This window comes from Eimeria maxima, genomic scaffold (assembly GCF_000499605.1).
Source record: "Eimeria maxima Weybridge genomic scaffold, Emw_scaff38, whole genome shotgun sequence".
Classification (NCBI taxonomy): domain Eukaryota; phylum Apicomplexa; class Conoidasida; order Eucoccidiorida; family Eimeriidae; genus Eimeria; species Eimeria maxima.
In genome coordinates, this window is record NW_013566465.1 from 1 (window position 1) to 19,450 (window position 19,450).

A 19,450-nucleotide genomic window follows, 5' to 3' on the forward strand; every position below is an offset into this window, starting at 1 on the left:
GTGGACCAGCAACTGCATCAAAACATGGTCTATTGCCTGCTGCTCCTCTTCAGTAATTGGTGTGTTGGTAAAAAGCTGCCTATCATCACCATCCTCATCGACTGGCCTTCGCTGCTGAGCCAACAATTCTTCCGGCAACAGCCAAGACCCACGCTGGTCATCTGCCGTCACGTCGAAGCGAATCTGTCCCAACAATAAGGACGGTTCTTCTAGCGTAGATGCACCATGCAGCAGCGGTGCCCACAAAGCGTACCTTCCAGCCTCCTGCAAGTCCTTCACATACTCATTTACTCCTCGTTCTTTGGTACTGGCCCATGACGCATAAGCGGATCGACCATGTTCGTCACCGTAGGGTCCAGAGGAAGCCTGTGAAGATTTCAGTCCTACAGAACTTAGCATTTGTGGCTCATGCAGACTATGATGAGTCCGACCTTCTGGACCTGGCGGTACAGCACAGCTGATCGGAAACGTTTCATTGCAGTCGGTTGGTGGAGCGGCTGAGATAGTATTGACAGCGGCAGTGTCTTGTTCTCTCAACTCTGAGATCGGAATTTGAGAAGGTGGCGAAAATTTGGTTTTAACCTCAAGATTCCAGCTTGCTGAGGATGAATCCATCGTAGCCTTTACAGCCAAGAAGTGTGGGCTACTTGATTGAAAGGAACAAGCAGAGCCCGAAGTAGGAGCCTTGTCGGCGGCTCCGAGACCAGTTGGATCTAACTGATGGGTACATCAGTTATTGAGCACCACGCTTGAGAAATTTTGTCACGGGAACAGTTGCCCTAGGCCCTGACAAGGAAGGCGGCCAGTAGCACAGGAACGTAGTTGATGCGAAGACGTTACATAATATACTGCCAACGAATGGGGATAGGCTATGAATGCATGATTCATAAAGCTGTCAAAAATTTTCAGTCTTTCCAATGACACAATGGATACCTTCAAGCTGTGCGGCTGACTCTGCGGCCAGCACAGTGACAACTTTGAAAAGTCGGAGAAACATAGGACAGGATGCGACGGTCCAATGCAGGCTCAAAATCACGAGAAATAAGCGTGGTGTGTAATTAGTAGAAATAGTGGATGCTTTAGTTGCTGTGGTCCTCGTTTGCAACCCCACAAGCGTTGCTGTGCCGGGACACTCGCAGACTGTGTCAATTATGCTGGAGGAGCTGACGGCCCATCATCGCTTCTAGTTATTCTCGAGCAGCATGATCTCTCTCACAGAGGCGTTATTTATGTATCTTTTCGGTGCAAAAGGAAGTGCAATTTCGGCAGTTTTCATCTGCAGAATCCCTCCGGGGCCACAGGCGAACCATCCTGTCCGCAGTTCAACTCCTCTTCTGACCGCAAGTACTATACGGGAACAGTTTTTTCACATATTTTGCATGCTGCATTAGGCTTTGACGTGTCATACATGAGTAGGTATACATTGTGGGCAGTAATGAAGACTGGGTGCAAACGTCACTGCCGTTGGCAGGAGGGTTTATGCTGAAGCTCGGGGTCGCTACTGAAAGCAAAATGGATGCAGGGAGACTCTTCGCTGCATGTTTGCATATGACGATTTCTTCCAAAAGGAGCTTTGGCAAACTGCACCTCATGGAAAACTCCGTCCCGTAAGCGACAACTCCAGAATTCTACGCCCTGGAAACCGAAACCCCTGGCGATCCAAGGAGAGATCAGCTGCTTGTAAAAGCTCGTGTCTTAAGTGTTTTGGCTCCATCGCAGCTGGGTATTGTCTGCTTCTACGGTTGTAGCATACTTTGCCTCTACGATGTTGGAAGTCTGTCTGAATTTCGCACGGGAACCCGTGCTCGGCCATAGTAGGCAGCAGCCAAGCGAGCATAAGCCGTCAACATTATTTACAGTGTTAGGGCATACTGTATTTGATTCGCATCGGCACTTCTGAATATAAACTACCCACCGAAGTGGAGCGAGCGGAAGAACAAGCTGGTGCAAAACCTGTCCGATGCTGGGGAACCTACTTCTATGAAGAAATAAACCACGCTTGGGAAGTGGGCGGCAACACCAGGGCTACTCGTTGGTGAGGTCCCCACGAAGGCAAGCTAGGAACCCACTGTTGGCACAGGTGAGCCAACATATCTCTAAATCATTGTGTACGCAGCACATAGGGGGAGCGGCTCGCGCTTCTGAATAGACAGAGGTGATGGGATATCCAACATATGTTGGATATCCCTTAACTCGAACACCCCACCGTCCCCATTACACGTATTGACTACATATTTTCGGCTCTAACGTGTACGGAGCGACAGATTGTACTGCAGATTTATGAGCAAATCCACCTAATCCGATTCTCGCACCGCCTTAGGGCATTCGGCAGTTGTGGATATTGCCAGCCGGCATCAACGGCTCCTACAGAAGTAAGAAGGCAAATGAGTAAGCAGTTCAAATGTCTCAATGGAAGAGTAAATCCGGCGCATAGGTCGAAACCGCCAAAAGAAAACAATTGGACGGTGCATGCACAAGCGCCTGCATCTGGCGTTCGCTCTTGGGAAATCCTCACTTATCAGCACCTACCGTAGTTCTCTTCAGTGATTTTGCAATCATAGGCTTGTGCACGCAACAGAATGGCGCCGCTGCAGGTTCGGCTAACCGTCTGACTGCAGCTATACAGGAATTACCGCGCTGTTGTCAGTGCTGGAGGCGAATGTTCTGCGGGATCTTACGACGGACTCTGCGCCTCTGGCGACCTGCTCGCGGATCCGTAGCAGTATACCTGCGGAGAAAGATAAACAAGCGACAAACGACATACTTACTTCGTCTGCTGCTTGTACCCTCTTTCGCTGCGCCAAATGCGGGTAGTCCCGTGCCTCTTGTCCCGTTGGCTGTTTGTGCTCTTTCCCCGTGTCTGCCCGTTCGCCTTGCTGTCTAATTTGGCTTTGCTGGGAAGAAACAATAGACTCCACGGTTCCACTAAAACAGTCTTTCCGCAAAATCTTACGGCCGCACGCTGGGACTCAGGGATGCATCCCACAAATTACGCGGTATTGTGTCCGTGGGACCCTTAGCCACTTCACTCCCAGCAAGAGCAGCAACCGAAGCAGTCGTTGTGTCAGGTCGATCCTGATACGTACATTCCACCCACGCAAACTGAAGCCTGCTCAGCTGTACATAGATTGCAACATGCCGTGCAATAACACACCGAAAGCGAACGGGAACGCACGTATACAGCATACAGCTCTAGCGCCCATGCCTACAGCATACTTTCATGGGAAGGCCGTCCGTCTCAAAAATGCCCCAATTATCTCCACCCCAGAGGGGTACTTGCTGTGTATTCTGTCGTCCTCTATAATGGCGCAGGAGAGGCAGCAGCTGCAGTAGAACAGGGCCTACTAAGAGGTAGTCCCCTATGCTGGCGCTGTGGTCTGTGAAGGCTCGCTGCACGCAAATTCCGAGCATTGCCAATCAGTATATGCCAGCACGCCAGCGCCTGCATGCACATTGATTCATATGTGGATGAAAATGGACGCTTCGAGTTGCCGACATCCCTACCTCTACTATTCCGAGTGCAATGAGCTGTCTATATAGCCGGAGCTTCGCTGCTTCACTGTCAAACTTCACAGGGCCAGTTAGCAGGGAGACAAGAGGCCCTCTCAATTCAAAGCAGCGCCGCCCTCCTGTGCAACAACACATGGTTGCTTACAGACGTGGAAGTGTGCTAGGTAGCAGACTGAACCGCTGCTACCGCACAGCCTTCGGATGTTGCTGCCGTTGCTTCAGCACATAAGGGAACTAAACATGGCAACGAAAAGATCTTCCATCGCTGTAGCTGCAGCTGTTCCTACAGCAGGTGCTGCTACACGGCGCGGATACTGAAGACGCACTGATGTTGCTTTCGCTGGCGAAGTCTGGAGAGGCATGCAACACCTGTTGGGTTTGCAGCAAGCGTTGTAACGCCCCCTGCTCCCGAAGTTCTACGATAATCCATTTGTAGGGATCTTCAAGGGAAGGAAAAGAAGGGTACGGATGCTTCTTGCTACTGCTGGTGGAAACACGCAGGGGTGGACTTGCTGCAGGGCGTCGCATCAAACTAGCACCAGGATGCAGCTGCTGCTGCTGCAGCTCGTGAACAGTAAACAGCAGAAGCCTTTGAGACGCCAACGCTGCAGCTTCTGAGTACGCTGCTAAAAATGCTAGGTTGTACGCTCCTGGGCTCAACTGTTTCTGCTGTTGCTGATACTGCTGTTGGTGCTCAAAGTGAGACAGTAGCAGCTGCTGCTGTTGTGCGTCAACGTCTGCGACACGTGCAGCCTTTCGAAGGGCACCGAGGAGGTCACCGCAGCCGTCGCCACCCAAAGCTAAGGCAGAGAAAACGCACACGAGGCATCCTCACTGCAGCAAAGTAGAGTGGGCATGACAACTTTTGAATATGCGACTAGGCATATTGTAAATGATCAACGAGCAGCAGCAACGGCAACAACTCCAGTGGGAACTGCGGAGACAGCAGCTGTGCCACCTACCAGAGACTGCGTAGACTTCTCCAATCCCAGTAATCGTTCTTACTCTTTCCACCAGACTTGATGCTTGACTCGTACCCCGCTGCTGCTTCCGCTGATGCTGTTGCAGCAGATCTATTTTGTTAAGGGCCACGATGACTGGTAAGTCGGCAAGCTGCGGATTTGCTTGCAACAGCTGTTGCCGTAACGTCAGGCACTCTTGTGCGGGGTCCTGAGAAGACAGTCCCCACCGCAGGACCACGACAGTTAAAGCTACGGGACAAACTCCAGCGGCATGGTGCAGCAAAGAGGCAGCTCAGACCACGTGCTATTTCTGAGATGCCTGCTCGCAAATATACGGGTGGTTCTCACAGGCTGGGAGCTATCAACGACAAACAGAACGGCGGTTGCAGCGCTGAGACCCTGAAGGGGTTCCTCCTGTAGCTGCCCTGCTGGCGCCAGCATGCCCCCTGCAGTTGCTGCTGCTGCTGCTACTGGGGAAGCTGCTGGAGGTAGCAGCCCCGGAGTATCGACAGCTACAATCGGTGCTCCTGAGGCGAGTGCGACGCCCTGCTGTAGCATACCCACCAAACCGTCTTGCTGCTGCTGCTGGTGCACTGAAGGCATCTGCTCAGGTGCGAGGTTATTGAGCTTTGCTGTCTGGGACGTTGGGGCAGGGATCACACAGACGGTCGGCTCGGCAGTGGGAAGCCACACGTCATCTGGAACTGCAGCTGACAGCCACTGTTGTTGCTGCCGCTCCCGCTGCTGGTGTTGCTGCTGGTGCTCACCGGGCCGCCGATCTGTTACCGCATCTGGGTAATGAGCTCCACGCTGGTAAGCAGTGGAATATGCAGTCGCATCAACGTTTCCAGGGTTTGTTGCTGCAGCATTGGATGTAGCCGCTGCAGAAAGTGCCCGCAGCAGCATGGACTTGCCGCTCTGCATGCGGCCCACAACAACAAAATCACTAAAGTTGTGGAGCACCAGCAGCTTTCTCCGCTCGCCGGACGACCCCATCTCTCCCAGGAGGGGATGTCTATTGCTGCAGTAACACAGGAGAGGAAAGACTGCAGCAATACTTTCGGGAGAAGCAGCAGTAATGACAGATGACCCGCAGCATCGACCGTTCAGATCGTTTCTGTCGCAGTATACGCTTGAGTCTCCACGCGCTAATACGGGTGATACTGGGAAGAGTAGAAAAGTGGAGGAATAAGGGGAAAATTTTACTGATTTGAAACAAAGGCCAAGTTGCCTCGGCCCCCCGACCCTCCCCGAGCAGCAACCAGGGTATCTCCGGGGGATGCGAAGTAAATGCAGCACAGAGGAGGCTGCTGGTCATCTTGCTGCTTATGCCTCTTCTTCTGCTTTTGCTGCTCCACCTCCACTTCGGTTGCTGCCTCGCCATCCTGTTGCTGCTCCAGCAGCAGGCGCCGCATCGCACCAGCTGCATGCGCCTGCACAGCGGTGACGTCGACAACAAGAGTGTTCGGGGGAATCCCCAGCAGAAGATCAGGGCCATGGGCCTAAAGCAAAAAAAAACACACCAAGTGCAGTAGCGAACCTTTTCTCAGCACCAGCACAAGTCTCTGCATGCGCTGTACAAGCGGCAGTTTCTGGCACGGGCAACATCGGGTGCCACCAGCCGTGCAAGTCCAGCCCCAGGCTGCAGACCTTGAATCGAACCGCAGAAACAGCCACCACAACAGCAGTTACCGCAGCAGCTTGGCTGCGAAAAGCGGAAGCAGCGAACAGTCCGACGCACCCCGGTTTTCCCCTGTCCTGCGCCTATTCCCCCTGACGACGCTTTCCAGGAGCCGCTTTCTCTTAGCGCCGAGAGGCGTCGAGGCGAACCTGCTGATTCGTCGAATGCCCCCACTGCCCTCAGTAGCACGCAACCTCCCCGGCCTCCGCTGCCCCCTGCAGCGCCGCTGCGGGGTGCCGCCTTGAGGCGAAGAAAAGCGATTGACCCGTTTCCTCCACTGCCACCTTCGACCGTTACTGGCGTGAAAATGGCAGCAGAATCAGCAGAAGTAGTAGCATCCTTTGTTGCTGGTGGGCTTGAGCCGGGATGGCACAGCTGCTGCAGTTCCTGGTGCAGTAGGCGTCGTGCTGCAAGAGCAAAAACAAGAGAGGGGTCGAGGGAGACCCCTCCACCCAACAGACGACACGGGGAGTCCTGCTTATTGTTACCTGAGGGTGCTGGTGCTAAACCGGCCCCCGGCTTGGAACCCGTGCACCAGCAGCGGCTGTTGCTGCTTCGCACCCATGCTTTGTTGCGTGGAAGATTGAATAGCGACGGCGGTGGCTGGTGTAGCCATGATGTTGGTCTCACGGTTGCCCATTGTTCTGCATTGCTGACAGCCCTCAGCCCCCCGATCAGTCGAATGTTTCGACTACCCGCTAGGCTCACGCTGCTACCTGTGTGCCGTTCGCTGCTGCTCAGTGGTAGAAGCAGCAGTAGCAGAAGCAAAAACGGAAAAATTTGAGGGAAAATAACCAAACAGAGCTGCCACCGATTCATTTCGCATTCTGTTCCGCTGTATGTTGGCCGAGTGTAGGACTCGACGCACCCAGCCGTGCGCGGTCATAGCAGTGGCCCTACGCGGGTGAGTCGGCCGCCGACCTCCTTCGTGGGCACATCAGCAGTTGAAGCCAGTACAGCTTATGAATGCCCACTAACTGGCACTGGAAAGCAGAGACATATATCTGCAGACACTCTACACCTTTCCACAACTCCTGCAGTTGCCAGGGCTCCAGGGGCCCTGTCGTGGGGCCCCAGAAGACGAGCTGAGCGCGACAACTGGCAGCCTGGGGCATTCCCGTGTATTTCTTCTTGCTTTAACGCAATTTTCAGTTTATTACTGTAGGAGCCCTGACACTGTTTTGCCGAGCTGTGATGTCTCGGGAGTGAATATCCATTGTGTCTAAGGCTGGAGGCGTCGGGGCGCCGAAGTTTAAATATATGCTGAGAAGTTGAAGAAAAGATGCTTATTTGTACCGCTAGACAGTAATAACTTCTTGCTTGAGCTTCCTTGTGGGCTGTGCGCCCAAATGGATTCCCCTTCGCAAGATAAGTATCCCCGGGGACCCACCGGTGTTCCCGAGGGATCTGGCAGAGGCCCCAAAGGAACTGGCAAAGCTGCCGAAGGGGGAAAGGGAAGTCCGCATCTTATGGGTGGGAATAGCCCGTGGGTACCTCCTGCGTCTATGGAAAAAGGCGAGACCGTCTCTGCAGCTCGGGCAAATCCGCACTACGGAGAAGATGTGGATGATAAGATCGTCGGGACAGGATGCTCTGAGGAGTATGCAAAACTACAGGACTGTTTGGATGAAACTGACAAGTAGGAGTTCGGTGTATATGGCAATCATGCTGCAGTTAATGTAGGTGCACGCGCCCGTAAATTTCTCACATGCGCAACGTCTGGTCTTGTCCTCTCGCGACTGCCCGTTTCTTTTGGCCTCAAGTTACATTCCCTATGCTGCATTTGCACCAGAGCGATTTCCTATTCAGACATGTAGGTATGCAGCGTTGGGGGGGGGAGCGAATGTGGCGCCATTGTGGCCCCGTGGGGCACAACGCCCACTGCAGCCAGTAGCCGCTACAGCCCTGTGGGGAGGCACGGCAAGAGAGAAGGCCGGCAGCACGCATACTGTTGGAGAATGGACACGACACCCGCAGGCAGCCGCACTAAAGAAAAAACATAAGCAACTGTTCTTTTGTCTGTTCAGGGACTGGAGGCTGTGCCAAAAACAACTGCGACTGTTTCAGCAATGCTGTCAGCGCAATTCTGTAGCTGGTGCCGATATCATTAACCCTAGGCGATAATTCTTTTCTGCAACAACTAACATCAGTTGCGAGTCGCTTGGCTGGCGTACACTGCATTTAGGGGTCCGTCGTAGTCTTATTCGCCGAAAAAAAAGTGGAGGAGAGCATTTTCTCCAGCCTCAGCGGCCACAAAGCCCGCTTTCGGCTGCGGCAGACTCTGCTAGGGCTGCTGTTGCTGGTGTAGGTGAAGCTTCTGGCAGTCAGTCACTGACAACTTCAACAACCACTGTTTCACTTGCGATTTGTCGTTGCCCCCTGTTTCGTTGGAGGTTTTCTTCCTGCCCATTCCGACTATCTCGTTTTCTTTTGCTTGGACCATTTAAGAGGTCCAGCAGTTGCAATTGTTGCCTCCCCTTTCGCTGTTTTTGGTGCATCAGTCGCTCGTGAATTGGAGGAGAAGGAAGGCGACGACGCTGCTGTTGCTTGCATTGTGGGGTAACGTTAAACCGCACCCCTGTAATAACGACTTTTTGGCTGCTTCTGCTGTTCGTCTCTGCGTCAACAGTCCGACTCCTTTGCTGCTGTTCAGCAGCACTTTGAACTACAGCAACCTTGAGTTTTGGAGTTTCATTCGCGGCAACAACGTTGAGTGGCCCAGTTTCGTTTGTTTCTGATATCGCTGGTTCTGTTGCCGCTTCAGCCTTTTTCTCCGGGGCGTCCCTCGTCCGCCATGTAGAAGCTAGGACAGGTGCTGCTGCTGTTGCTGTGGCTTGCAGCTCCATTCTTCGTGGAGGTGCTGCTGCTGCTTCAGACCCTACAGCTGGTGGGGGTGCTGCTGCCTCTCTCTCCGCGGGTGCCGCAGGATTTGCTAGTGCCGTTTCGCGCTGATGCTGAGAGAGCACTGAGAGCAGGTCGTCGAGCTCATCAATGTCGACTGGCCAGTCTTCGCTAGCACCTGCTGTAGTTGCACCTGGTGGTTTCTGCTGCTGCTGCTGTGAAAAGAACTCATCCAGCCGACGTAGCCCTGTGCTGCGTGCTTTCGCATGTCTAAATCCCGAACATCGCACGCCCAGCAGCCGCACCCATGTAGGTGCGCCGTTGACGTTGCCCTTGCTGTTGCTGCTGCTCTTATTGTTCTTGGTGGTTGCCTGCTTTTTGAGCTGCTGCTCCCTCATGACGGATTGCAGTAACCCTTGGGCTGCTGTTGCAATTACTGCACCGTCGTCCGTGTGCTGTGCGAGGCGATGCGAGATTGTTCTTATAGAAAAGTCTGCGAACTTCACCTTAAGCGTTATGTGGTCGCCCTCTTGCCTCAATTCCTTCAGCTGCTTGGCTACGGCTGCAGCCAGCTGCTCTACCACCTGACGCAACAATGGGAGCTCGTTGGTTGCTGCAAAAGTTTCTTCCGAGCTTACGCTTTGCTGGTGGTATTGCTGGTGTTGCTGCTGCAGCTCAGGAGGCAACCCATCGATTCCCAAAGCCATGCGTATAAGGTGGACCGCTGTGATTCGCGGCAACAGGTGCACCAGCAGTGGCGCTTGCTGCAGCAGTTCCCCGCAAGTGTGTATATCAAATGCATTTAACATCTTCTCTCTGTGCTTGCCGATCCCTGGTATTTTACGCACATTGAGCGGTTCTAAAAAGGCTGCTGTTGCCGCTGCGGCTGCTTGAGGAGATGCTCCTGTTGCTTCTACAATCTTCTGTCCGTTCGGCTTGTTCATGTCCGATGCGATCTTCGCTACTAGACGACTCGATCCAGCGCCGGCGCTGCAACTTAGGCCTGTGGCTGCTGTAACAGCGGCACGAATTTCAGATACAAGCGCTGTTACCCTACCGGTCGCTTCCATCGCTGCTGTTGCTGCTGTTAGTGACTTCATCTCTTCTGTCTTCCCTTCCGTGACTTTTGTAGGGTCGAGGAGTGCGGCAGCATCTGCAGGAGAGAATCGCTTCCTGCATCATAGTCACCGGAACGAAAAGAGATGCATAGAGTCAACAAGGAGCACTGGGCAGCAAAAGCGCTAAGTCGACACAGGAAACAAGGGAGCAAGTAGCGGAGACACAACGGCAACGAAAACAGGGGGGGCAGGTGAAGGCAGCGGTGAAACAGACGAATTGACACAACAAAGAGGCAACGATGATGAGAGCGAAGGCGCAGGAGAGGAAGCAAACGAGATGCGACGAAGTGATAAAGAGGAGACGGCGGCATGGGGCGCACTTGAGGCAGTCTGTCACGTCCAGGGAAGCCTCATCAAGGGAATGGGAGGAGAGCGACGGGTCGTAGGCCTGAAGGACTGCGCGAATTGTCTGTCCAGCGGCCCTGTACTTCTCGAAGTTGGGCCGCACAATCGTCAGAGAAGGGCATAATTGCTTGGCAATGAATCCCGGCATGCCAGAGCGAACGCCGAAACGCCGCGCCTCATAATTGGCCGTAGATAGCATAGACAAACTTCCCACAGCCACCGGTTGTGATCCCAAAGAGGGATCATCGCGTATTTCTACTGCACAAAAGAACATGTCCATGTCCAAGTGCACGTACACACGGCCTGACTCCCGCTGCTGCTGCTGCTGCAACAACTGAAGCAGGCGACGCGCTGCAGCCGATGCTTCAGCGCAGCCACCGCAAGACGCAAAAAGCTGTACTCGCCGACGCAGCACAGCCAACTGTTCCTCCATTTGCTTCTTCTTCCTGTCAACGGCAAAATGACACATAGAAGCACATACACAGACGCACACTCAAAACACATGTAATAACTATCCATCCTGCGGGCACCGTTCCATGCCACTTATCCCTGCCCTCGTCCTTCGCCTGTTCTCCACTTGTGTACCTCAGCTTGTTGTTTGTTCTCTCCGCCTGTAGGCTGCCCTACTCCCCGTGTGTTTGCTGCCTGTCTATGATGTGTGTTTCCTGCACACCGCATCTCGTTGACAAAAAAAGGGGAATTTTTCGAAAGCTCGAATATCTTCGCTGCTATTTTCGCCTTCTCTTCCTCCGTCATGTCCATTCCGGCTTTGGCGTTTGCAAATAAAAATGTCTCACGGCAAGCAGTTTCAATATCGGTCTCTGTGCAACCAGGAAGGTCTGCAGGTGTACGTACACTCCCACGGCCTTCCACCTCCACCACACAGTCCTCGTTTCTTTCTTCCAATTCATTGGCCCCACACGGAGCACAAGTGCTCAGGAGCTGAACACTGGGGCCTTTTGGAATCTGCTGCTCCTGGGGGCAATCTGCCTTCCAGTGGGGCCTCTTACGTGTCTTGAGGCCCTGAACTCCACCTGCAGGGATGGCTGCTTCACCAAAAGGTGAAGGGCTACACCCTTTACGGGGGCCAGCACAGGCGCCGCTCGGGACCAAGTGTTCAGCGCCATTAGCTGGTGAAGGAAGTACTTCGGCTCCTGCAGCCTCTGTCGAAATGAGGGAACAATGAGGTTTTACTATGCCTTCGTACGCAGGTTGGTCCTCCATTGTGTCTGCAACGAGTGCCTCTGCTGTAGCTAGCTCCCGACGACATGAACAGACTTCGAGTAGTCATGCTGTCTCATTTGGTAGCTGCATGCTACAGGCTCTTGCCGGGGCGCATGAAGGCCTGGAGACTGGTAGTTGCCAGAAACACTCTCAGCTCCATTTTATTTTTTCTTGGCCTTTGCCGCAGTGTCCGTGCTCCCCTGACGCTTCGTTGTCTGCATAGGGTATATGCGTCAGGGGAAGCAGAAGCTCGCAACAACCACGAAGATCCCTGAATCTCCACTAACCATTTCAAACATTCAAGTGAAACGAAACCCGATAAACACGTTGCTAACGGGTTCCAAGTGCCCCTGTCAAATGTATTCTATGGGCCAGCAGTCGTTATCACTAGTCTGCCAGTCTCACACACATGGTGTCAAACAAATATAGCTAAAAATCCATTACAAAAGTCGCATAAGCTTCGCTACAACCTTGTGAGGCTTCCCTGAACGCAGGCCCCATGAGAGCCTGCAATGCATACAGGGGCCCTAGACGGTTGCGAGGGGGCCCTCGACGGGGCGATCACGCAACACCTTGTGTTAGTTGTTGCGCACCGTACGTTGTCCATTTCTTATTCGTTGTCATTTGTTTCTCTAAGGCTATTGTCTATTTTATGAGGTGTTCCTCGATACTCATCCCTAACCCCTACAACTCCCCTGGGATTGCTGCCTTCTAACCATTGACCTCAGAGCGCCTACTGAAGACCCAAATTTAATATGATAGCGCTGCTAACACTAACCATGCTACAGCCAAACCGTTTCATCCATGAATAAGAGTACAACTTGAGATGAGGGCGGCTACACGACCCCACTGCAGCGCTTTGTTGTGGTCCTCCGATGACGCAGGGCTTAACATCGCGTCCGAAAAGCCACTGTCTACGTGAGTTGTAGAAAAACACCTAATGCACGGACATGTACAGTTCTTGGCGTCCGCCTCTACTGATGCATCCCTGAACAACGCTTGCTAGTACACTCCCGAGCGCGAAGACAAACGGGAGGTACCATACACCTAATGCAACTCCAACCCTACCACCGATGACGACTTTTCATCAGGAAGTGCATGCACTTCCTCTCGTTAACTTCTACCACCGCTGCCTGCACTCAGTGGGGCTCTTGATTAATCTGCTGTGGCCGACAAAGGGGGCGGCCGTCCCTCTAAACGAAGTCCCGCGCAGTTCTCCTGATCCTTTGACTGTCACAAGGCGCCAGCCCAGGTCTTCGCTAGAATCCATTTCCAAGCCCTTCGCCTCTACAAAAATTACAATTTGGGTATTTCCATCCTTAGGGCTGTAAATTTATCTAGCTTCATGTATGTACGTCCGTTACCAGTTTTTGTTAAACAGCAAACGCACTGGCAAGAGATCCGCGAGCAAAGCCTCAAACCCCTTCAGGGTCCATAACCCTGAGATACAGGTCATAATCCCTACAATGAGTGCAGCCCCGTGAGAAATCTGGGGAATGACTGTACAAAGCTCCTGTAGGAACTGACACAGTGAGTGTGCCGTTGGTTCAAGGCAGAGCCGAGGTCTTTTGCCAATCTGTGGTGTACGCATGAATCACAAAACGTGGTATTGATCTACCGCGTTATCCCAAAGACGGCCAATCATGTATGTGCACGTGTGTCCATAACTTCCCCTGAACTCACACTTGCATCTTAGATTGTGCAGTGCGTCGCAGTGAACAGATGACGAGAAGACGGCTGGCCTTCGAGCGAGTCACGCCGGCATCGAATAACCACGTTACCCAATGGGTCCTTCTTCCTGGGGCATGCTTTTGTAGTTAGGAGCCCTTGCTGTGCTTAAGAGCCCTCCATCGCAGTCATGCGGTATGGGGAAGAGCATCGCGACGACTCACTACCCTCTGTCTTTTCCTCCCTTCTGTCATGTAGAGTCGCACTATCCTTTTCATCTGCAGCTGGAACTGTCTCAATCTCTTCCTCCTCCTCTTCGACGCCGTATCTCTGTAGAATCTGTTGCCGGCGCTGCAGCTTCTCTTCTTGCATCTGCGTCAACATTATATCTCGAGCTTGCTGCACCAACTGATTCAGCAAAAAGCCCAGCACCAACAAGAGGAGCCAGACCTCCGGCCGGCATAGTACCTCGTAGACTGCAAGCCCTATCCCCCGAAACCACTCCTGCCAATCATCTTGCGAGTCGCGCCTACGCCTGTAGCCCTCGCTGCCCTCCGAGCGCTTCGGCGCGGCACCAAATGAAGCCGTTGGAACGCCTGCAGGAAATGCTAAGCCTGAAACTACTGCCTCTAAAAGCCAAACCCTAAGTAAGCCCGCCCTCCCCCTCCCCCCCCTCCATTGAAGGCAACAAACAGAGCCCGCCACCCCCAACACAAATGAGACAGGGGGCGCAAACGCCCAACTGTCTTCCAACCGCTTGCACTGCAGACAGGCTATAGAGGTTCACACCCTTATCCCTCACCGTTGAAGCAGCTAGGTCTGCTCTGGCCAAAGCTTCCTAAAGAAACTCCGCCATCGTCCTCTGGGACCTCATAGCCCATCTGACGGCAGAATGAGATACTGTCTCCCAACGCTGCACACGGCGAAGAATGCAGGGAGACACGACACCGCCTCAATTCAACCAAACAAGTGATAAGCGCATGGGCAGCTGCATATCTGTGTTAAATGAGTACATGCATGCACACGTTAGGTTTCGTCGGCTGAGCCTGAAACGAGGGTTGTTCTGGGAAGTTCGGCAATTTCAGAATTAGTCGCTGTAGCAACAGCAGCACGGGTGGAACCGCTCACTAGCGGAGAGCCGAGAGCAGATAAGGGAGCTGTCTTCGCAAAAGGTCAGGGCGCTGCTGCTCCCCGAAGGGGAGGCGGATACAAACTCTTCCTTGCATGCATTGAACCTGAACACACGGCCTAGAAATCCTGGACTCTCGGATTCAGTAAACCATGCATACACGCCGGTCCTGCTGCTATGCCTGTGTAAACTGCTCAACGGGCTTCGACGCGCCACCGTCAACCACCTTATATCTCTAAAAGTTCCACATGAATGAGCACCCAGAGAACGTGAAGCCCTCTATCCCCCAAACCGCAAACCCTAGCTCCTCACCACTTTTCACAAAGCTCTGGACACAATACGGCTTTGCCTTTGCTCTCGTATTCCCCCGTGCCGAAACGCGGTTCACACATGACGCACAAAACTTCCTCTGAAACCGTCTGCAGCAACACAAACAGACTACGGCATCAAGTTCACGTGCTGAGAATGCATGCCGGACACTAGTGAGAAAGAAACATGCTGAGGAGCCACTGGGGCAGCAGCGGCTGCGCTACGCCCATCAGCGGACAGTGAGAGTAATGTATACAAAGCAGTTGATGCAAATACGGTACGACAACCCGATCACAAGTAGCAGGTGCATCTTTCCTGGTTAAACCTCAAGCTGCAGCAGCAACAGTACCTCCAGCTACAGCAGAAAGGGACCCAACCACAGCAACGGAAATGACCCACTTGGCAGGAGTTGTCTTCCAGAGACCCTAAGCGCCTCTTAATGAGCTCAGTGTGCTGAGGATAACAGCAGGCTGCAGCCTCAGGGACAGAAAACACAGAATAACAGCTCTCACGGTCCTCCTCTCTGTAGTAGCAACGTGGCGGCCACACCACGACAAGCGTCGCCGCTGCTAATCGCATACCCTCGCCGCGCCTCCCTTTCCGGCAAAACAGCAGCAGCAATGACAGATTCTGCTCACTGTTTGCTGCATGGTCTTTGCAGGCACGGAACGAGAACGCTCGCTGGTCTTGAGGGGGACGTCCATCAAAACTCAGGCGGCGTAGACACGCGGCCCGCTCTACGCGCACAAACCCCGAACCGTATACCCCAGCCCGAGTTCGTAATCCCTACACTTGACCCCCCTAGCGACTGCGGCAACATGAAAATGCAGTACCATGCAAGATAGCATTATTCTTCAGTAGGGGAATATATCGAAATGATCGGCAACCGAGGGTCTGCCGTTAGAGGTTGGCTAACCCGCAGATGCGGCGTTGCCCGTGGACAGGGCTAAGGCAAGTGGAAACAGCAGCAGCACAGGCATCGTCTGGCTCCTCCTACAGCCAATGTTGCAGCGGTCTCCAATGGCTGCTGCAGATGTAGCACAAGCGGGAGTTCCTTCTAGAAACTGGTCGTGACGTTGGTAGAATGTTTTGGCGATACGCCCGCACTACGCCCTGCTGCTGCTGTTGCTGATGTTTTTGGTAAAGCCGGCTCAGCCGCCAGTTCCCCCCTTGTTCCAAAACCTGCTGCAGGAGCGGGTAGTACAGCACCGGTACCAACGGGGCCTCCGTGTGTTGCTACTGCCTTTAGAATAACAGACTTCCACATTAAAAACAGTAGAAAGACCAAATTACGCTCTATCCGAAAACCAGGAGTGCATAATAACGATATGTGATTAGACAGCGTAAGGCATGAGCCCCTCTTTAGCATGCCTGAAATGCAGCGTGTGGCAGCAGCACTCACCGCCGCGGCAGTGTTAAAGGCATCCAAACAGGTCAGCCTAGGAAGTGTTCTACACAATATTCTGTCTCACACAAAAACTTGTAGAAGGTAAGGACAGGCCTGCTGAAACGAACACCGGCGAGTGTTCATTGCTGCGTAGGGGGCCCTTGAATAGGGGGCCCGCTTGGAAGGGCCCTCCTCCAATATGGTGCCCTAGTTTATGTTGCTTGAACCCAGCAGGCTAGTTCGTTTCGCACCAGAGTGAACTCTAGATTTGGCCCTGTTGACAAAAAATGTGTAGTTCGTCTAATATTTGTGAGCATAGGGGATTTCAGGGTGCAGGCAAACCTGCTGTGGCACGTCCCCTTCCCGTGCTGTAGACGAGTGTGGCCACTGGTTCCGCCACAGGCTTTCTCAGAGGTAAGTGGAACTTATGCTTGGGTGCGTATTGGCTACTAATATTCAAGGAAACCTTTAGCACTGGCCCACGTCACCAGGGCGTGCATCATGTATCTACACTCGTGCATATTTCTACTGGGAGCTTAAGGCGAGTCATTGAGAATAGGCGAAGACCGTCATTAGGTGAAGTTGTGTAGCATTCTGCGTATGCAGTTGCTTTGTATATTTTCACTTGCATGCCGGTCGGCTGCAGGGGGACAAGTATCTGCTCGACAACTGCTTAAAGTGCTGGCCCACTTTTCTCTTGCCCCGCAACTGTAGGTGCACCAAGGCGCGTTGTAACTCTCGTCAGGCTTTCACTTGCCCCCACCAGTTCGGGGTGCTGGCGCCCATCTGCGCAGAATATAGCAGATTCTGTTTGACGCTAGCAAGCAGTCTTGGGTTGGTCATGAGCCCAGCCTACACAGCGACAGAAATCTTCATCAGCAACTGTCCTTGTTAGTGCGTGTGGCACAGAAGGTTTGGTTGTGCCTGCAGGCAGGGCTACTTTGCACTGTGGCGTGCCGCAGAGTGCGTTCCAACTTTTGCCAGGCCACCTCTCCCGAAGCTCTAGGCGCTCCAGCTGCTGTGCTCATGATGTCTGGAGACTGACAAGGTTGGCCACTGCAGCTCGTGACAGTCCTTGAATAAGATCGAGGACGCTTCGTTGCGCAGGGAAGTAGGGGCCGAATTGGTCCACTTCTTTTTGAGAGCACTGAAGTCGTTGGGCCTTTTGCATTTCATGACAGTTCTCTTCCAGGAACAAGACTGGCAGCGCTGCACGGCTCATATGGCAGAGAAGAGCTGCAAACCTCACTCTCACAATAAAGAGGCCAGTTGTATTGGCTATTGCCACATGCGCCGCGTTTCGGCTATACCAACCTGCAGCAGCCGCATCAAGGCGCAGTCTTTTTTTTTTTTCGTCATATTCGGGGATAAGGGGTCCCCGAGTAGCTGCAGCAGCAGAGGCTTGCACACAAACCAGTTCAGATAATTCCTTCTACAGATTGCTGCCAGAACTTATGCCCTCTTTTCCTAATGGAGGCGCCTTCCAGTCCACTAAATATTCATTCAGGAATCCTTGTCAAAGATTTAGACTCCCTCCAATTCGAATAAATGTAGATACAACGCGCTTGTTGGAAAGCGACGACTGATATAGAACTGCCCTCGCGCAGGCACTCGATCGGCGGCTGGTTGTATCGTCGCTTTCCAACAAGCGCGTTGTTCGTCTAGCATCCCGCCGGAAGTATCATCAACGCGTAAGCAATTTACTCAGAACAAGTGCGCCTTTGTTGACATTCCAAACGTGCTGGGAGTTGCAATATGGTGGCCAAAAAGCCACCGTTCTGGTTATTTCCCCCCCAGGACACCAGCTCATCCACAGGTCCTAAAGGAAACTGGAGACGACACAATTAAGAATAAACACACAAAACCAACAGTGTATCCAAGTTAGTACTATTCAAGACTCTATTATTTAATGGAAGCCCCTAGTGGCGCTTTACACACACAATGAACTGGATCTGATATGGTCTGGTAAGCCAAGGAGGTGTCACCTACCTGCGTACGTCATTGGCACACTCTCTCCGAATAGGCTTCGCCGAAGGCAGGGAGGGCATGGTAATCCATGAAACTCTGACAGACAACTCTCCGCGCGTCCTGGTCCCAGCGGACCAAGCGCCTGTTGATGCAGGAGATGAGGCAGCGTGAGTTGTGTTTTAGCGCAGCGCAGACAGTGCAATGCACGTGGCTGCAAGTAACGATGCAAGGCAAACCCGCGTGAAGGCAAAGCCAAGCCCTCTTTTTCTGCAAGCGCAAACAATGAGTTGATTGTGGAGCGCCAATTCGCTTCTTAACATCCATCCTTCGAGCAACTAGTGGTAATTTAAAAAACTAACTGAGAATTAAGGAACTGCGCGTAAACCATGCTGCACTGATTGGTGGGGAGTGAATAAGTGTCAACATTACTGACACTGCACTCTGCTCTGCTGCAAACAAACCAGCAATCCCTGACACACCTGACATAAAATGTTCATTACCGTGAAGTGATACCACGCAGTACGAATTGCCAGCCAAGCATATAACGGTTACCGAAAATGTCGTCGCCGACATACCTCCGGATGCTCTACTGTTCAGCAGCGTTTGTGCGTGACAGGTATACTTCTCCTAAATGCTCTATACATGCCAGAACGGTGTGCTGTCTCGCGGTGCAACGCACATAGGATTGTGCTGTCATGTATTTTCAAGCATAGTGCATGGTGTTTGCCAACGTCAACACAAAACTGGTGGGGGAGCTCAGTTCCAGTGCGTGTCCCACAAGGTGCTCAGTTCCACTGGGTGTCCCAGAACGCGCCATCAGATTGAGCAGCATGCCCTCACTCCTCAGGGTTTTCGTCATCTAAGGCGACAAAAATGGTTAAACGTGGACAAGTGTAGAACCTTCCGAGTTCCAAGGACATGGAAAGGCACCTCACTAGGCTTCTCACCAGAGTTTCTCTGTCAGAGGCTGCGACAACATTTATTCAGGTGAGGATCGACAAATACGCCTGTTTCATTCCTTAATCGGGTTCACCTGAGCTTCACCACGTGACTGATTGTGGCTACTTAACAATTGTGTCCATCTGCTTCTGCCTCTGCTGAAGCCGCGTTTTCTAGCACGAATTCATAGCTTGTTATCGCATTGAGTATAAAGTGGCAGCGGAGGAGCGGCACTAGCTTGGTGGCCGAACACAAAGCAAAATCTGCCTGTTTACACAATATTTGTGGTATTTTTATTCTTATAATATTTTTCATCCTAGTTCAAGCATAGCTGGTGAAAGTGGCTTGGTCTGCCTGGGCCGAATCAGC

General features: G+C 52.7%; 4 protein-coding genes across 4 annotated transcripts; all 4 read right to left on the reverse strand.

The window, feature by feature from the left end:
* Position 1: 1 nt before the first annotated feature.
* Positions 2-399, reverse strand: EMWEY_00006500 (hypothetical protein; the record flags this gene model as incomplete). Its single annotated transcript, XM_013481661.1, has 1 exon — positions 2-399. A coding segment is annotated over one exon (398 nt), but the record flags the coding sequence as incomplete, so codon positions are not given.
* A 2,244-nt stretch (positions 400-2,643) lies between these two features.
* Positions 2,644-6,793, reverse strand: EMWEY_00006510 (hypothetical protein, conserved; the record flags this gene model as incomplete). The annotated part of the gene is made up of 10 exons (XM_013481662.1): positions 2,644-2,728; positions 2,954-3,075; positions 3,217-3,390; positions 3,505-3,629; positions 3,837-4,310; positions 4,548-4,680; positions 4,821-5,493; positions 5,679-5,974; positions 6,214-6,560; positions 6,715-6,793. The coding sequence occupies 10 exons, from the start codon at positions 6,791-6,793 to the stop codon at positions 2,644-2,646; spliced, it is 2,508 nt and encodes an 835-aa protein (XP_013337116.1).
* A 1,684-nt stretch (positions 6,794-8,477) lies between these two features.
* On the reverse strand, positions 8,478-11,681 carry EMWEY_00006520 (Similar to DNA-damage-inducible protein P from E. coli, related; the record flags this gene model as incomplete). Its single annotated transcript, XM_013481663.1, has 3 exons — positions 8,478-10,167; positions 10,433-10,903; positions 11,131-11,681. 3 exons carry the CDS (start codon positions 11,679-11,681, stop codon positions 8,478-8,480), a joined length of 2,712 nt encoding a protein of 903 aa, XP_013337117.1.
* Positions 11,682-13,517: 1,836 nt separating this feature from the next.
* On the reverse strand, positions 13,518-14,870 carry EMWEY_00006530 (hypothetical protein, conserved; the record flags this gene model as incomplete). The annotated part of the gene is made up of 4 exons (XM_013481664.1): positions 13,518-13,945; positions 14,152-14,262; positions 14,478-14,584; positions 14,791-14,870. 4 exons carry the CDS (start codon positions 14,868-14,870, stop codon positions 13,518-13,520), a joined length of 726 nt encoding a protein of 241 aa, XP_013337118.1.
* Between the last annotated feature and the right edge of the window lie 4,580 nt (positions 14,871-19,450).